General features: G+C 34.1%; 1 protein-coding gene across 1 annotated transcript; it reads right to left on the bottom strand.

The window, feature by feature from the left end:
* Positions 1-387: 387 nt before the first annotated feature.
* LOC115966586 (7-deoxyloganetin glucosyltransferase-like) lies at positions 388-747 on the bottom strand. Its single transcript, XM_031085793.1, has one exon. The coding sequence runs from the start codon at positions 745-747 to the stop codon at positions 388-390; it is 360 nt and encodes a 119-aa protein (XP_030941653.1).
* Positions 748-19,013: the final 18,266 nt, after the last annotated feature.

Below are 19,013 nucleotides of genomic sequence, written 5' to 3'. Positions count from 1 at the left end.
CTAGCATACAAATTAATATATATATATATATATATATATTAAACTTTATAACTAAGATATGTGTTATTACAGATCACCTATGCACATCTTTTAAATATATACTTCTCATTTGTATGTTTGATTTTTAATTGAAGTTAACATGTATAATAATCTGACGTGATATTAATGAAACAGATGAGAGAGGTGTGTTATCATATACCACTTTCAATATATGATGATACAAAATCATACCTTTGAGGGGGATTAAACCTCGTTCAACTAGATGGCGATAGTGCATATAGCTCAACACGCCGCACGAGCTAGGAGTCCAGAAAAGGGCAATCGGAATTCCGAATTTTTCAGCAGCATCAAGACTGAAGGACATACAACCATCTGCGACCATACAAGTCACAGTCGGTACATCGAAGACGAAGTGTCGTTGAGTTTGGAAAGGAGGTTGCGAAGTGGAACTAGCGAATGCTTTGAGGTGGAGTCACAAAGAGAAGGAACGTCTTGGCTAACATCTGCATCTACCGGTGGCAGCCCATCGGTAATGGTTTCGAAGTGAAAGTCAGGCAAGCCATCGAGGGCGTTGGGGCCTCTAGACCTGAGTAAGCGTTTGTGGTTGTACTCTGTGTTGACAAAAGTTACGTGAAACCCTTTATGGTGGAGGAGTTTTGCTAGCTTGATCATTGGGTTTATGTGACCTTGAAGTGGGTATGCTACACAAACTACATGAGGTTTTGTAGCTGCTGTAATGGAACCCATCTTTGATCTCTTTCTCTGACCGAAACACACACAGAGAATAGGAAGGTTTGGAGAACATTGGGTCGTTCGAAGCCGCCTTCTTATAGACAAACTGCCGAACATAACAATGCTTTCACATTTGCGCGAATGCGCGTACAGTAATTTGTACTGAGCATATGATTTGTTTAATTATTTATTTAATTATTTATTTTAAAATAAGGGTCTAATAGTAATATTGTTATAAAATGAATCCATTCCATTCCCTCCATGTTGTTCCCAAACAAAATTACTTACATTCCATTCCTTTCCATTCCTTCATTTTAAAACATCCAATCAAGGTTACTTAATTCCATTCCATTCCATTCTTTTCCATTCCTTTCTCTTGCTTAAATACATTCCATTCCATTCCGTTCCATTCTATTCCCTTATGATCATTCCATTCCATTCCATTCCCTTCCCTTATGAACTCCCAAACGGAGCCTTACTGTTCATCAGGCTTTTTTTTTTTTTTTTTTTTTTGGTTCTGTGCCGGTTTTGTACGTGCTTATTTGTCTTTTCCTTTAGATAATTATTATTTACACGTTCATATACAATTATACCGACTTAACAAATTCTAAAAAATATTTTCACAATTATTTGACAATATGCATTGTTTATTGGCATTTTTTTTTCATAGTAAGCTGGTTTTGCTTGTGCTCTTTTAGTTTTTTCTTTTAAATATTTATACATGCATACACAGTTACACTAATTTACAATTATTGAGGTGTTAATTTTTTAAAGGTTAGAATAAAATATGAATCTGAGAATTACTATCATTTAAAACTCAAACTACATGAAGAAAATTTTTGAGATGTTCAAATTTAGTAGGAGTATTTTAGACATTATACAATAAATATTTTAAGAATAAAAAGCTTTCATTAGCGTTTAATTGAAAGGATAAAAATATGACATTTTTGCTATTTTCCAAAATATTAAGGAAAAAATTGTTTGATTTTAAAGTTTAACGAGTAATGCTATGTCCACTACATTTTCACAATAAGTTCACAATAAATTTTATGTGACAAGGTATTTTTTATGGATAAAAAAGTGATATCAGTAGTGGGCCCAATTTAAAACCAACAACAACTTGTCATTTAGAATTTGTTCTAAAAATATTATGGAAATAGCATTTTTCTTAAACAAAATAAAAAATATATATTCGGATCCTAAAAATGAAGGTATTGTGAAAATGTCGTGATATTTTGTTGTATTCTTAGACTTCTTTTTAAGTATAGTCAAATTGGGTGAGCCAAAGTTCACAGTTTCACACACAATTTTCTTGTGTTGTCTTTTTTTTTTTTTTTTTTAATGCATAATTTTAAAACCTGTAATAATTTTTCACCAAAGATTTGCTATGAAAATGCTGTGGACATAAAAAATAAAATAATAATATCAAAATGAGACCTGCCACAACTAGAAATAATAAAATATTGAGAAAATGTTATGATATTTTGTTGTGTTCCTAGAATTCTTTTTTGTGTGACATTTTGTTGTGTTCCTGGGCTTCTTTTTTTGTATAGTCAAATTTGGTAAGCCAAAATTCATTGTTTTAGGCACAATTTTCTTCAATTGGCTTTTTATTTGTTTTTTGTTTTTGTTTTTTATAAATACACAGTTAAAAGTAGTTAGCCTAGTTTAAAATCAGTAACAATTTACCACATAGAATTTATTATGAAAATGTTGTTGATGTAGCATTACTCTAAAATAAAATAATAAAATATCAGATCAGAACCCACCATAACTAGAAATAAAAGGTATTGTAAAAATATCGTGACATTTTGTTGTATTCCTAAACTTCTTTTTTGGTTTAGTCAATTTGTTGAACCAAAAATTCATTGTTTTATGCATAGTTTTTTTAGGTTGATTTTCTTTTAACACATTGTTTCAAGTTAAAAACACACACACACACACACGAATTGATGAAGTAGCACTTTACTCCTTTATGTTTGGGGTAGTTTCATTCCCCCCTGAATTAAAGTTGAATAATTTTCTCCTTTATATTTTGTAAATGAGCATATACTCCTATTGCTACTCTTTTAGGTAAACCCTAACGAAATCTTATAATTCCTAAAATATTCCATTGTGGAATGTTTAAAATACCCCTACTATATTTTCATGTCTCAAAAGATTTCTTCATGTATTTTGAATATTATGTGGTAGACTGGTAGTCATGCTTGAAAAGTTAGAATGATGATATATGGTGTTCTATTTGTTACCTAGAGAACTCTAATTTATTAGGTTTAAAATCTTCTAGACTTATAATTATATCTAATAGAAACTTTGATGACAAATTTCTTTTGTTATTTTGTATTTTTTTTTTAATTTCTTTTCCTACTTAAAAGGGTGTTCATTAAAAAGAAGTAAGCTAAATATCGTATTTAGACTCATAAAATAAGATTATAAAGAATGAAGTATGAATAACAAAATTTTCCTTGTAGATGGTTACAAGTATTTAATTTGATGAAGATCTTTAAAAAAGTTGTAGCATATATCATCATTCATTATGAAAGTTTTAATATTATGGAAAGATAATGACATTCATTATCATTCTTTGTAGCATTTTTGGTGAGTAGATCTTACATTTAGTAAATAGGTTCTAAGAAATTGTCATAGTAAATAGATATTCAAATAACTATTTTAAATTTAAGTACATGATTTCATACTTCTTCAAAAAAAAATTATATTAATTTTTTAACTTGCACATGCAGCCAACACTAGATCTTCTTAAAAATTGTAGAGGCCTACTATTGGTCTTTATGTAAAAAAAAAAAAAAGGATTTTGGAAAGATAAATAATAAAAACAAAATGTGCTTTTCGTACTTATTTTAAATTTTGGTCTTTATGTGCTTTTCTTACTTATCAAAAAATAAATAATAAAAACAAAATGTAACTTTTCACAGGATGGAAAAGTCAATGCATGCTCTTGTTCGTATAGCCTACCAATGTAAACTTATATCATAGACATGTAAAATGTGTAAAACATTATATACATTTATAAAAAACATACAATATTGTAAATTATGAATTTTGCTCTTTTTATTTTTTATTATTATTATTATTTTTTTTATGAATAACTCCATCTACCATCTACAAGCTTATGCTTAAAAATCATTCTGCCTATGCGCTTTTCACCCCCTCATTATAGAATGGGATTCAAAAGCTTATATTTTATTGTTATTTTTGCATCACAAATACATTAAATTTCTTTTTAACCATAGTAGATTGAAGAATAAATGAATAATAAAACACAAACTTTGCTAAAGACTAACAGTGAATACAATTTTATAAATAGAAGGGAAAAAAAAAAAAAAAAAAAACAGTGAAGACAAATAGTAATGGGGGAAAACAAAGCCATCAAGGAACCAGTTAGCAGTAATTAATTAACAAACTTCAAAATAAGAAAATGCTAAGGACACAAAAAAATTCACAACTTTAATTACAACTAGACACATAACAAGTTGTGAATGATGAAATTACAATTGTGAGTACTGAATAAGTTGAGTTGAGCAGTTGACAGAACACCAGGAAGTAGATTGAAATTTTTCGAGAGGCATTGAAGGACTTTCTAGATGGGCAATTATTATTAACTAATCAAGTCATGGACTCCACCTACCTAATCATCAAGAAAGCTACACTACCTAGAGTGTAGTCATCTTGTTTACAAGTTACAACAACATTTCTAGACTCCTTTTAGACCATAAGTTTTTTTTTTTTTTTAACCCAATAAAAAAGAAGGTCTTTAGTATAGCCCAATCGACCACACGTTACGTAACGGTAATGAATAACACAACATGCATCACTAGAGTTTTGATAGGGCTATTACTGTGGGCCATTATTGCCATACCATGGGCCAATAAAACTTTTGATTTGGATTCAAGTTGCCTAATCACCACTAATGAGCGCGTTAATACTCATCTCCATTTCTATTACCCTTAGCACGTAGAGTTTGCTACCCTCCTCTCCTAAGCCTTTTTTTTTTTTTTTAACAGGAAATAAATTGATTTTACTATAGGATTCTTGAAGGTCAACTTTTCCAAAGAAACTTTTTCGTTGTTTTATGAAATAATATTTAGAGGTAATTACACTATACTCTTTTAAGGTTTGGGGAATGACATTTCACTCCAAACTTAAGAGGAAAAGACATTCACCTCCTTTGAGGTTTGAAGAAATTAACGCCCCCTCCCTTTTTGTTTATATTTAGTAATTAAATATTCTAAATTCTTATAAGAATTTCTTTACAAAATTTTAGCCATGACTAATAAAAAAATAATTGATAAATTAATAATAAAATGCAAAATTTATCAAGTATCAAAACACTTGCAACTACAATCTCTCCTTAACTTGATGAAAAAAAAAAAAAGAAAAAAAAAAACCAAAACTCACACTTAAAATTTTAAAATATTTAAAAATTTAAAACAATGAATTTTAATTATGAAATAAGATAATTTTGAGAACTTATACTTAATCAAATGGAAGGTTAGTACACAACATTTTTAGTATTAATTTAAGGCAAAAATGTAAAACTAACCCTCTAACTTTCACTCTTTTTTATTTCAGTCCTTTAACTTTCAGTTTTATCAATTCAGTTCTCTAACTTTCAATTTTTGTTAATGTAGGATTCCATTAAACCCCAATCATGGGCTACTATTAATGTCATTGAAATGACGCCCTTTTTTTCCTCCTTTTTTTTTTAAAAAAAAAATTGGAATTAAAAAAAAAAAAAAAGAAAGAAAAACATTTAAGGGGAACAACGTCATTGTTCCATCGTTCCCTTTCCCCTGAAATCAAAATCGAGGAAAGAAGGCAAAGAAGAAAGCGAAGGATGAAGAAGGGAAGGATCTTTTGACTAAAATGATCGAAGGTGAAGAAGACAGCAATAGTAAGGTCACTCTCTCTGGTTTGTTGAATTTCATAGATGGGTTTTGGTCGGCTATTGGGGGAGAGAGGATCATTGTTTTCACCACCAATTATGTGGAAAAGCTTGATCTGGCTCTCATTGGGAGGGGACGTATGGAAAAGCACATAGAATTGTCTTATTGTGGCTTTGAAGCATTCAAGGTGTTTGCCAAAAAATACTTGGGTATTGACTCACACCCTTTGTTTGCGACTATTGGCCACTTGTTGGAGGAAACCAATATTACTCCTCACAGATTTTTTTTTTTTTTTTTAATTCTGATTTTTTTTTTAAAAAAAAAAAAAAAAAGAGAGTGGGAAAAACGGCATTGTTTTAGTGACTTTAATGGTAGCCCATGATTGGGGTTTAACGGAATCATGCACTAACAAAAATTGAAAGTTAGAGGACTGAATTGATAAAACTGAAAGTTAGAGGACTAAAATGAAAAAGAGTGAAAGCTAGAGGCTCAGTTTTGCATTTTTGCCTTAATTTAAAGTTAGGTCAATTGAATATCTAGTGAGGAAAAATGTTTTTTCTCTTCAAATTTGTTAGGACATATGTGATTCAATGTTAGGAACATATGTCAACATTTTATGTAATTGGCTAATCGTTTGACAAAATGCATTTTACTTGTAATTAGGTAGATCTAGGATGTGTTTAATGCTTCAAGAAACAAGGTTTCAAGTTCAAGTGTTAAAACCATCCAAGTTTGTCCAAGAATCAAGTGAGAAAGTACAAGATTTTAAAGCTCGACAGTTAGCTTGATAGCTAGCATCTATCGAGATTTAAAAGTTGCTGAAGCCCGTGGCTTAACAGCTAACTCAATAGATGGCTATCTATCAAGGTTTATGAAGTTCAGTTTTTCAAGTTGATTTTCATCTAATCTATGAATATATGTTTGGAATTTCTTTTCTCATAACCCTAAACATATATAAGGATTATTTTGAGGGCCGTAAAAGGTTACACAAGTTGCACAAGAGCAAATTCCACAAGTGTGAAGAAATGTGTGAACGGAAACCTAGTTTGCCCTAGTTCTTGAAGAAGCTAATGTGTTTGTGCACGATAGGGTTTTGTGACCAAGCAACTTCATGATCTTTATTGTGTGATGAGTTGAAGAACTTTGTAGCCAACATCCTTCTCAAGTTGGTGATCATGTCGCGTACTGGGATCCGTGCAATTGGTTAGTCATATATTGGGAGCCGTGTATTGAAAAAGAGAGATTGTCACTACAGAATAAGTACAATTGGGTATTGGGTATTGGGTTAAGGGTTCAACTGTAGGTTGGTATAAGGTATTGAAATTCCTTTACTTGTAATAATTTGTTTTAATAATAGTGGATTCTCGAGAGTGGTGATCTTAAAATCATCTGGTGGGGTTTTTACCGTGTAGGTTTTCTCCATTCATAAACAAATCACTATGTCAATTTATTTTCCGTTGCATACTTTAGTTAATTGGTGATTTGTTTGTGCTACTTTGTGCTACCACACGCTTTGCATGTTAATTTGATTAATTAATAAACTTGGTTAATTAATCAATTAATTCATCACAAGGAGTCAATTCTTCGTTGGCCTATCAAGTGGTATCAGAGTAGACACACTCTGATTAGGTTAATCTTTGCTATGTAATCCATTGACCCCTGTTTGTTATGAATAGAGGACAGTCTCTTATTATACCTCATTTATTTGATGGCACTAACTATGCATACTGGAAAGTACACATGAGAGTTTTCTTGCAGTCTTTGGATGAGAAAGTATGGCAAGCTATGGAGATAGGTTGGACTAAGCCTACAGAAGCGTCGACCGACTGGGATGATGCTAAGATCAAGGTGGCAAACTTCAACAGTGGGGCATTGAATGCTCTATTCAGTGCAGTCACGAATGAGGAGTTCAAGAAGATATCCTCCACTGAAACTGCAAAAGAAGCATGAACCATCCTCCAGACAACTTATGAAGGAACCAAGATTGTCAAGGATTCAAAACTTTAGAGGCTCACTACCAGTTTTAAAGAGATCAAGATGGAGAAGGATGAGTCGTTTAATGAGTTCTATGCCAAGCTCAAGGACATAGTAAACACAGCTTTTAATCTTGAGGAAACCATTCTGAATCCAAGATTGTGACAAAAGTGCTCAAATTTCTACCCAAGAGATTCCATGCCAAGATTATTGCCATTGAGGAATCAAAGGACATTGAAAAAATTCCTTTGATACAGTTGGTTGGCAATCTGCAGACTTATGAGTTGGGTTTGACTAGGATAAGGAAATTAAGCAAGAGCAAGATCATGGCTTTGAAAGTCGAGAGCAATGACACGGATGAGTCTTCAGACGATGAAGATTCTAAGATGAAGTCCTACATCACCAGGCAATCCAAAAAGTTCATGAAAAATGTCAATGCAAAGGGCTTCGACAAGGATAGTAGACAGTTGAGTTCTTCTCAGTCTAAGAGCCAAGACAAAGGGAAGAAGGTTGCTAGGGATGGCGGTCAGTACACTGTTCCCTCAAGACCAAAGTGCTTTGGGTGTCAAGGTTTTGATCATATGAAACAAGAGTTTCCTACTTATCTCAAGACCATTGGGAAGAGCAAGACACTTGCTGTTACCTTGAGCAACACTAAGCCTGAGGATGACTCCGATAATAAGGATGACGGAATCCTAAATGCCTTCACTACCATTGTAGATCCTACTGAGGGGATTGTTGAAGATGTGGATGAAGAAAAGAAATTAGTGGAGTCTAAGTTTGAGAAGATGGATGAACAAGATGACAACCACACAGCCTATGCAAAGTTATACAAGGTCTCAAAAAAAAAAAGAGAGAAATTGTATAGGTTGGCTACCAATAAGCTTAGTGATGTGGAGCTCGAGCGAGTTGAAATCTCTATAAAGTTTGATGAAGCAAATTAGACTATTAGAGTATTGAGATTTGAGAATAATTTCTTGGCTAAGAAGACGAAGAAGCTTGAGGCAAAACTGTTCTAAGTCAGAGCTCAGCTAGAAAGGACTTTAAGCACTAAGCTCGATGAGATGTTTAGTCTTCAGAAATCGGTTTTCGATTGAACCGGTTTAGAGTATGATTTCTCTTCTCCTAGTACTACTTCTACTAGTGCTACTGTTTTTGTTCTTCCTGCTAATAATATTGAAACTGAGAACAATGATGTCAAAAATGAATTAGCTAGTGAGAACACAGATAAGGGTAAATTTAACATAGGAGCAGCCCTTAAACTTGATAAGAAAGAGATTAAGAACCCTAGGGCTAAGAAGGGAAACTCTCAAAAGCCTAAGGAGAAAAAGCAGCACTTCTGTCATCACTGTGGAGTAGCTAGACATACTCGACCTAATTGCTACAAGTGACTAGCCACTCAAAAGAGCAATAACATAATTGCATTGAGAGATTAGAATCAGTTTCCATCCTCTTTTGCTCTTCTCGGAGATCTTCTCAAAGCCCTCATGTTCGTTTCGAACTTGAATGGGTTTAACTCTTTCCCCTTACTGCTGGATTAAGGGTTTGCTAAACGAAAAGGTTCTTCCAAGGTGTGGAAGGAAAAAGGCTCCGAGTGATTTTGTCACTTATTCTCTCTCCCTTTCGTGTTTTTTGTGTTTTGCATTACTTGTGTGTTTCGCTTTTTTGTTTTGAGTCAGTCTAGTTTTATGCATTGATTTGTTTTGTTCAACATGTTTTTGTTTGTTTATTTTTTTTTTTCAATTTTGCTTTATTTTATTTTTCATAAAAATAAAAAAAAATTTGAAAAATCAGAAAAATACAAAAATAGTGTGTGTGTATACATTAATATTTGTGTACCTTGGATGACCATTAAAACAAAATTTTCTAAATTTTGTATCTTTTGTAACTTAGATGAGCATCTTTATGCACAACTAAGCAAGTGAGTTTTGTGGCTTGTGTTTATGATGAGTAAGATTAAGTAATCTCTTATACTTAACACTCGTATCACTCTTTTTTATGGAAAGGACTAGAAAATTCTAAGAAAAAGGCATAAATAACCATCTCACTACTGTTCCCAGCCAATCATGAAATGCCATTTGTATGTTTTGGTATAGTAAAAGTGGAATGTCAAATGTTTAACATAATTGGGTATTTCTTTTCTCTCTCTTATATGCCTATGCATGGTTTGCTTAAAAGAAAAATATGTAAAGAAAAATAAAAGCAAAAAGATCAAAATGCTTTATATATGATTACAAGCGTGTATTCTAGGAGATGTGAGAATTATAGGATGTACTTCAAAGGTGACAGTCCCCATCACATAGTTATGATTGTGTGTGAGTTAAAGTGATTTTCTCATATCTCAAATCATCATAACATGTAGACATTTATGCAATCTTGCAATATTTTTCACACACAACACGTAATATTCTTTTCTTCTTTTGATACATGTGTAGGTGTAATGTGATTTGGCCATCACAGGGAATACTTGTGTTAATGTATACTCACCAAATTGTCTTAACTTGTTTTTGAAATATAAAATTGGTTAGACTTATTTAGTGTGTGTGTGTGTTTTTTGGGTTCTATGTGCTTACATTTTTCTTGATTGAGAGATGTTTTTGAGAGATAAAAATATTGTTTGAATCCTTGGTTGAGTTTCATGTTTGATTGCATTCATGTCTTTGTTTTTCTCTTCTTGAAAAATTGTTTTTGAGCAATCTCGACAGCTCTTCGACACCTCTCAACGCCTGGCTTATCTATCGAGCTCTTCAGCTTCTTTTTATAGTAATCTCGATAGCTCCTTGGTCCATCGAGAAAGTTTCTATCTCCTCGATAGCTGCTCGATAGCTCCTCGATCCATTGAGCATGTTTTTACTGTGGACACCTCTGGACACCTGCTCGATAGCTGTATCTCTTCATGCCTTTAAAACTCGACACCTCTCGACACTTCTCGATCTGTCAAGAATTATGAAACTTCTATATATACGCGCTACACGATTTTTGTCTCATTTCTCTTCGATCTCTCTCGATAGACAAACTTCTCTCTCACTCCCAAACTCTTCTCACTCAAACCCTTCATCTTCCCTACTCATTCTTTGGCCTTTTCATAGCATATTTCACATGTATGATCTCTTTTTTTTCAAGCCTTTAATCATACATTTCATGCATTCTGACCTAGATTTTGGGATTTGTTGAAAAATTTGGGGTTTTTCAAAATCAAAGAGGTTTTTGCAAAATTTTTGGTATGGGCTTTGTGAAAATGGTTCTAAATCATCATGCATTGCATCTCATTTGCATTATAACAATGTTTCATGCATGATTGTTGTGTGTTTACTTTGTTGAACTGATTGTGTGCTGGTAGGATTGGATTGGGCTAAGCCCATGATGTCTTTACTATTGCATATCACATGCTCATGCATTTTCATGCATACGTACCTTACATTCTCTATATTCTTTTATATTGATTGTGTTTGGTGCTTTTCTATTTGTTTCTCACTCCCTATCTCTCTCTCGTTTACGTTAGTTGCTTTATGGCACCTAAACATAAATCTACTCTGTCTCAGAACCCTCTTCATTCCGAGGCATCCACTTCTTCTGACCCTACTCCCTCACACGTCCGGTTCTGTGATGAGAAGGCCAAAACAGACCTCTTTGAGAACTTTTCTAGACGAGGCGTTCATTTAGAATGCCAAGTCATTTTGTCAGACTTTTTCGACACTGACCTACCCATTGTCATTCACAGTAGGGGTTGGGAGTCACTATGTGACGTCTTGATCACTTGTCCATCCGTGCTTATTTAGGAGTTCTACTCCAACATGCATGGATTTGATTATTCAGTACCTCTCTTTGTTACTCGCGTTTGAGGTATGCGTGTCATGGTCACTTCAGATATTGTATCCAAGGTGCTTCGTGTCTCGAGGGTAGAGCATCATAACTACCCTAGTTGTGAGCATCTAAGGATTGTGTCCAAAGACAAGCTCATATCTTCTTTCTGTGAGCGTCTCTCTAATTGGGGTGATCATCAATTTACTTCTTGTATGGGCTTTGCTAAAGGTCCTCGGTTTCTTTACATGGTTATGACTTTTTTTTTACGTCCCTTGTCTCATTATAACTCCATTACAAAGCCCCGTGCTCGATTTTTACTTTCCCTTTTGGAGCATCTTACTATAGATTTTCTCTCTCATTTTATTCTTTCCATCATAGATGTATATAGGGATACGGCGACCCGTGATAAGCTCATCTTCCTTTCGACTATCACCAGGATTTTACACCATTTTTCTGTTCCCTTTCTCGCATCTGACCACTTCCATGTTATATGTGCCATAGATGCCGCTACCGTTAAATAGAGTGAGGCACAACTATGTTCGAGGCGGTCCGAGTCAGCAGCTCCTCCCACTCCTTAAACTCCATCCACCTCCGCTCCCTCTTATTTTGCGAGAGGTGTGACTCTTGATGTGATTATGGCGCAACTTCAGCGCATGGATGCTCACTTTGACACTCTCAATGATAAGTTATGTCAGGTGAACACTCGCGTCAACCATATTGTCGGGCGGCAGGCTCACCTTAGTGGCTTTGTGGAGTCTCCCTCTCCTCCTCCCAAGGCATCTGAGGATGACAAGGCATTTGAGGATGATGATGACTCCAACGACGACGATGATGATGAGGATAGAGATGCTAGCTCTTCTAGTGCTGACGAGACATCTACTTGATACTCTTACCCTTTGTCACTCGTGACAAAAAGGGGGAGTAGTTTTGGATATGAGAGTAGTCATACTCGTAGGGGTAGGGTTAGTATAGGAGATTTTTGTTAGAGGAAGTGTGTATTTTGAGGGATGTAGTGAGAACTTTATGTATCTTTTTCTTTTCTTTCTATTTTTAGATACATTATTCATGTACCTTAGATCTTGTGATCATATTGTGATAGCAAACCTTGTACTTGTTGATATATATACATTTGAGGTTGTTATTAAAGATCTTTCACCTATCTTTACATGTGTTGTTTCTTTTTTTTTTTTTCTCTATACACATGTTTCTTATTTATTATATGCAATCTATTATTTTTGTTTCACACTAAGATGCCGTGATGAGTTTTGTTTAAAGTGTTTCAAAAATACAGGTTGTCAAAGTCTACTTGCCATAAACTCTCTTCTTGCAAAGTTTTTCAAAAGTTTGTGTTAGGATAGATTTTATTGTATTCAACAAGTGAGTAAGAGTTGAGAGAGTTATGACTTCTCTCATATGTTCATTTGTTTGTTATGGTTTTGTCACGGATTGCCAAAAGAGGAGATTGTTAGACATATGTGATTCAATGTTAGGAACATATGTCAACATTTTATGTAATTGGATAATCCTTTGACAAATGACACTTTACTTGTAATTGAGTAGATCTAGGATGTGTTTAATGCTTCAAGAAACAAGGTTTCAAGTTCAAGTGTTAAAGCCATGCAAATCTGTCCAAGAATCAAGTAAGAAAGTGCAGGATTTTAAAACTCGACAGCTAGCATCTATTGAGATTTAAAAGTTTCCGAAGCCCATGGCTCGACAGCTAGCTCGATAGATGGCTATCTATCAAGGTTTATGAAGTTCAGTTTTTCAAGCTGATTTTCATCCAATCCATAAATATTTGTTTGGGCTTTCTTCTCACAATCCTAAACATATATAAGGATTATTTTGAGGGCCGTAAAAGGTTACACAAGTTGCACAAGAGCAAATTCCATGAGTGTGAAGAAAGGTGTGACCAAAAACCTAGTTTGCCCTAGTTCTTGAAGAAGCTACTGTGTTTGTGCACCATAGGGTTTTGTGACCAAGCAACTTCATGATCTTCATCTTGTGATGAATTGAAGAACTTTGCAGCTAACATCCTTTTCAAGTTGGTAATCAAGTTACGTACTGGGATCCACGCAATTTTTTAGTCATGTACTTGGAGCCGTGCATTGAAAATGAGAGATTATCACTACAAAACAAGTCCAATTGGGTATTGGGGTAAGGGTTCAACTGTAGGTTGGTATAAGGTATTGAGATTTCTTTACTTGTAACTGTTTATTTTGATAATTGTGGATTCTCGGGAGTGGTGACCTTAAAATCACTTGGTGGGATTTTTGCCATGTAGGTTTTCCCCATTCGTAAACAAATCACCGTGTCAATTTATTTTTTGCTTTATACTTTAGTTAATTGGTGATTTGTTTGTGCTACCACATGCTTCACATGTTAATTTGATTAATTAATAAACTTGGCTAATTAATCAATTAATTCATCACAAGGGGTTAATTCGTCGTTGGCCTACCAAAATTTGGGGTAGAGTGTTATTTAACCAAATCTTAAGGGTGGGAAGTAAAATTACTCTTAATATTTTTTTTCCCAAGGTGAGAACCATTTTTACCCCTAATGATGATCGATAAATTAAGCCAACATTTGTGAAAACCATTAATACTCCATTAATAAAGACAAATTTCTGATAGAAAGAAAGGGGTGGAGGGTGGGGTTTAAATGCTTATATGCCACGTAATGTGTTTAACTTCTTCTTTTTTTTGTGATGAATCGTAATGTGTTTAACTTATAACCTTTTTCTCTATTATTATTATTATTATTATTATTATTATTTATTAAAAGCTTTTCTACTCCATGATTAATTGTAGAGAAAGAAAATTGTTTGACCTATAGAAACAAGAAATTCATCATTGAGGCAAACTTATGTTCTAGATTTAATTAATTACTTCTAATGATTCTATTAATGCAATGATACTGATTGACTTGCCCTATAGAGAATGAATTAAAGCAGAATCATGAAGGTAGATAAAGGGAGAATCTGGGCGAATGCCCTTTTCGTGCAAAAAAATCAGTGTTTTGCCCCTTTTCCCAAACTAATTAGAGAAATGCCCCTGTTTTGAAACTTGATTTTCTCAAAATCGAGATTCAATTTAAAACTCGATTTTTGGACAATCGAGTTATAGCAAACTGAAATTTTAAAATTTAAAAAAAAAAAAAAAATTCTAGAACTCGAACTCCATGAACTTGAGTTCCATGCAATTTTTTAAGCCCTATAGTGGCGTTTTAAAATATGCAAGTTTTTTTCTTAAGTATGATCGCTCCATAGGGAGCCCTATAGTGGCGTTTTATTTTTTCTTAAGTCTGATCACTCCATAGGGAGCCCTATAGTGGCGTTTTTTATGGAACTTGAGCTCTATGAACTCGAGTTCCATGCAATTTTTTTTTTTTTTTAAATATTTTACCTATAGCTGTGTTTCATGGAGGCCTATAGTAGCGTTTTTAATGGAACTCGAGCTCCATGAACTTGAGTTCCATGCTTTTTTTTTTTTTTTTTTTTTTTTTTTTTTTTTTTTGCCCCATACTCGATTTTCTACAAATTGAGTTTTACATTGAAACTCGATTGTGAGAAAATAGAGTTTCAAAATAGGAGTATTTTCCTAATTAGTTTGGAAAAAGGGACAAAACGCTAATTTTTTTGCATGAAAAGGGCATTTGCCCATTTTGGCCGTAGAAAGAGAAATGAGAACAATGTATCAACATATATGGAAAAAGTATTTAAGAGTGAAGAAAATAAGAGCCATTATAACAAACAAGAAAACATTAAAGACTTACAGTACCACAAATGCAATAAACTCAATTAAGGGAGTTGAAAGTTTCATATTATCATCTTCTACAACACATAATTTAATGTTCTGCTAAATTAGATAAAACCAACCACTTTACACTTCCACCTCCATGTGATGTTATTTAATTAGTATAACATCATGGATGACTCCATTAAGGATGATCATTTTGACTGACGATTTGGACATCATCAATTTGGCGCCGTCTATGAGGACACTCTTTCGCATCTAGTTCAAAAGCACTGTTCCATTCAACTTGTAAGTCCAGATGGAATCCAATGCCAATCAAGATCCTGCTGCATTAGCGCTTCAAATTCAGTTGCTCGCGGCTACTATGAAAGAGCTCACCATGCAGAACCAAGAGATGAGACAACGATTACAACAAGGAGATAACTGCTCAGAGACCAATTGGGACGATGACGGAGATAGCCACAAGAAACGACCTGGCACTCCAGAGGAGGCAAGCTTAGACCTTCTTAGGGAAATGAGAAAGGAGATGAACGAGTTGAGAAACGCCATCAAAGGAAAGACAGACCAAAGTCTAGACAGAATGGTCAGGAAGACGTATTCACCCTTCACCCTAGCGGTCTAGGAGTGCCCAATACCCTCAAAGTTCCGTCTACCCCAACTTGAGCCATTTGACGAGTTGAAAGATCCATTAGATCACCTTAACACTTTCAAGACGACTCTGAGTCTCCAACAACCCCTCGACAAGATATTGTGTCGCTCTTTCCCTACCACCCTTAAAAGGGCAGCCAGGGAATGGTTCACCAAATTACCAACGTCATCCATTGACAACTTCGAGCAACTAGGCAGTGCCTTCCTTCGTCACTTCGTCGGCGGGCATCCAAAAAGGCTAGCTTACCATTTGCTCACCATCAAGCAAGGAGAGAAGGAAACCTTGAGATCCTATGTAACATGCTTCACTCGAGGAACTTTAGAGGTGGACGAAGCAGATGATAAAGTACAGCTAACAACCTTCAAGGTTGGATTGAAGTCTAGGGAATTCGTGGTCTCCTTGGCAAAAAATCCCCCAAAAGACGATGGCCGAAATGCTCTTGAAGACACAGAAGTACATGAACGCTAAGGACACTCTAACAGCCATAGAAGGAGTAGAGAAACCCAAGGAAAAGAAGAAAGAAAAAGAAGACAACCGAAGGAGATAAAAAAGGGATCGAGCAGACCAACAGAATGCCGAAGGGAGTAGACGAAGAGATGACAAGAACCCTCGTCCAGTGAAGTTCACGCCTTTGGTGATGCCTGTCGACTAGATTTTGATGCAAATCAAAGTCAAACCCTATCTCAAATGGCCCAGACCGTTACACTCGTCACCTAATGTGCGAGATAAGAGGAAATATTGCCATTTTCACAAGGATCACGGGCATTACATAGAGGACTATCGAGACCTGAAGGAGCAGATAGAAGAACTCATACGAAGAAGGAAACTGCAGAAGTATGTGAAGAAGGGGGATTCTAGCAGGTTTAGGGATGGTAACAAGGACTACCATGAAGGCTCTCAGAGGGATGAGGACCACATGCCCCTTCATCCACAAAGTGCAATAGGAGAAATAAAAACCATCAGGGGAGGACTGTCCATGGGAGGATCATTCAAATCCCTCAGGAAGTCATACCAAAGGCAGGTGAACAGTGTTCATAGCCTACCTCCTCCAAAGTAAAGACGGACGAGTCAAGATATGTATTTCACAGAGGAAGATGCCAGAGGGGTGAAACATGTTGGAAATTTAGACCCCGGTTAATAGAATTAATAAGTTTTAAACTCAAGTTGTTAATTAGATTTATTATAAATAAAACTTATTAAAACAAACAAACATCAATATCATGTCAATAATGAATACAGCGGAAAAGTAAATAAGACAAGATATGATAACTCAGGAAAACCAATGAAACAAACTAGTTTCACAGTAAAAAACCTGGGGGGAAACATTCCCGAAAAGCAATTCACTATAGTAAAGACAAGTTTCAGATCTAGTACAAAACTTTTGTCCCTAGACTTTACAATCCCCGTAGATGAACTCAGAGCAGAAACCTTCTACCGCTTCAGAACTTCTGAACTCTTCAATATATAAACGCCACCCTTTTGATGATGCACGAATCCTAATACGTGACTAACCAATTGCGCGGATCTCAGTACGCGACTTAATCACCAACTTGAAGAAGATGTTAGCTGCAAAATTTTTCACTTTATCAACAATGAAGATCAATAAGAACTTGGTTACAAAACCCTAAGGCGCAAAAACGCAGTAGTTTCTTTCAAAGAGAATAAGGCATCGGTCACCTTTTGCATATGTTCTCATTATATTCTCTTATATGACGGCCTCTAAAATAAGCCTTATATATGTCTAAGGTTGTGAGAAAAGAAACCATACACAAATACATAAGCATGAGCCGAAATTTAGATCTGAAAATTTGAATTCGGTAAAGCTCGATTGGTCGAGGAGGTGTCGAGCAAGTGTCGAGATTTAATGAATCAACACTTCTTCTCTTGTTTTTTAGATAGACTTGCATGACTTCAATACTAGACTTAAACTTTTGTTCTTTGAAGTATTAAACACATTCTAAATCTACCCAATTACAAGTAAAGTGTGTTTTGCCAAAGGATTAGCCAATTGTATAAAATATGTCCTTAACTAAAAAAAAAAAAGAAGGGTGAGAGAAGGATACAGTGTAAAAAAATAAAAAAAAATAAAAATAAAACTTTAATTAAGTTTGGAAATATAAAATTCCTATTATTTTTTTATAAATAACTTTATGAATTCTTAGTTTGAACCAAGTTCAGTGTATATCTTTGGTGGAAGACTTAAAATCGGCAATAATATATTCGCTAATGAAACACGTGTACAACGAAAATTACTCATTTACATCTGTTCACGATTCACATCCATTATTTTAGTACACTAGTTCACAGTTCATATCCATTATTTTCACACATATTTAATAACATTATTTCTGATAAAAATAATTCAACTTTGAATTCCCACTCCGATTTATTGTAAGGGAAAAAAAATTTAAAGACATACTTCAACGTTGTAAACAATATATAATTTGGCTTAGTGGATTTTTTTTTTTTTTTTTTTTTTTTTTTAATCTTGCCTCCTTATATACGTTGGATCTTTACAGTCAATTTTAATTGAAGACGATGTAAATTGATTAATAGAGAAGTGTGATTTCAATATGGTCATTATTTACAGCTTTACTAGATGAGAAAAGCATGTGAGAGAAGAATACAGTGTAAAAAAAAGCTTTAGTTAAGTTTGAAATCTAATCTTCCTATAATTTTTTTGACTACGCCTTTTAGTTTGAACCAAGTTCCGTGTATGTCTTTGGTAGAAGACTTAAAATTGACAATATATTTGTTAGTATTCTCAAAAAAAATAAAATAATATATACGTTTATTAAACACATGTACAAGGAAAATTACTCATTTACACCTATTCACGATTCGCATCCATTATTTTACTCACATATCTATAGTGATGTTAATTGTCAATATTTTAAAAATCCTCATATTTTAACTAATAAAAATAAGGCAAAAATACAAAACTGACCCTTTAACTTTCACTCTTTTTCATTTTAGTCATCTAACTTTCAGTTTTGTCAATTCAGTCCTCTAACTTTCAATTTTTGTCAATTTAGGATTCCGTTAAACTCCAGTTATGAGCTGCCGTTAATGTCACTAAAACGACGCCGTTTTCCTTCATTTTTTTCTTTTTTTCTTTTTTTAAATTTTGGAATTTTAAAAAAAAAAAAAAAAAAAAAAAAAAAAAACATTTTCCTCATCTTCCTCATCAAACCT

This window comes from Quercus lobata, chromosome 11 (genome assembly GCF_001633185.2).
Source record: "Quercus lobata isolate SW786 chromosome 11, ValleyOak3.0 Primary Assembly, whole genome shotgun sequence".
In the NCBI taxonomy this organism is placed as follows: domain Eukaryota; kingdom Viridiplantae; phylum Streptophyta; class Magnoliopsida; order Fagales; family Fagaceae; genus Quercus; species Quercus lobata.
The sequence above is the reverse complement of the archived record's forward strand: the minus strand, read 5'-3'. Positions and strand labels throughout refer to the sequence as shown.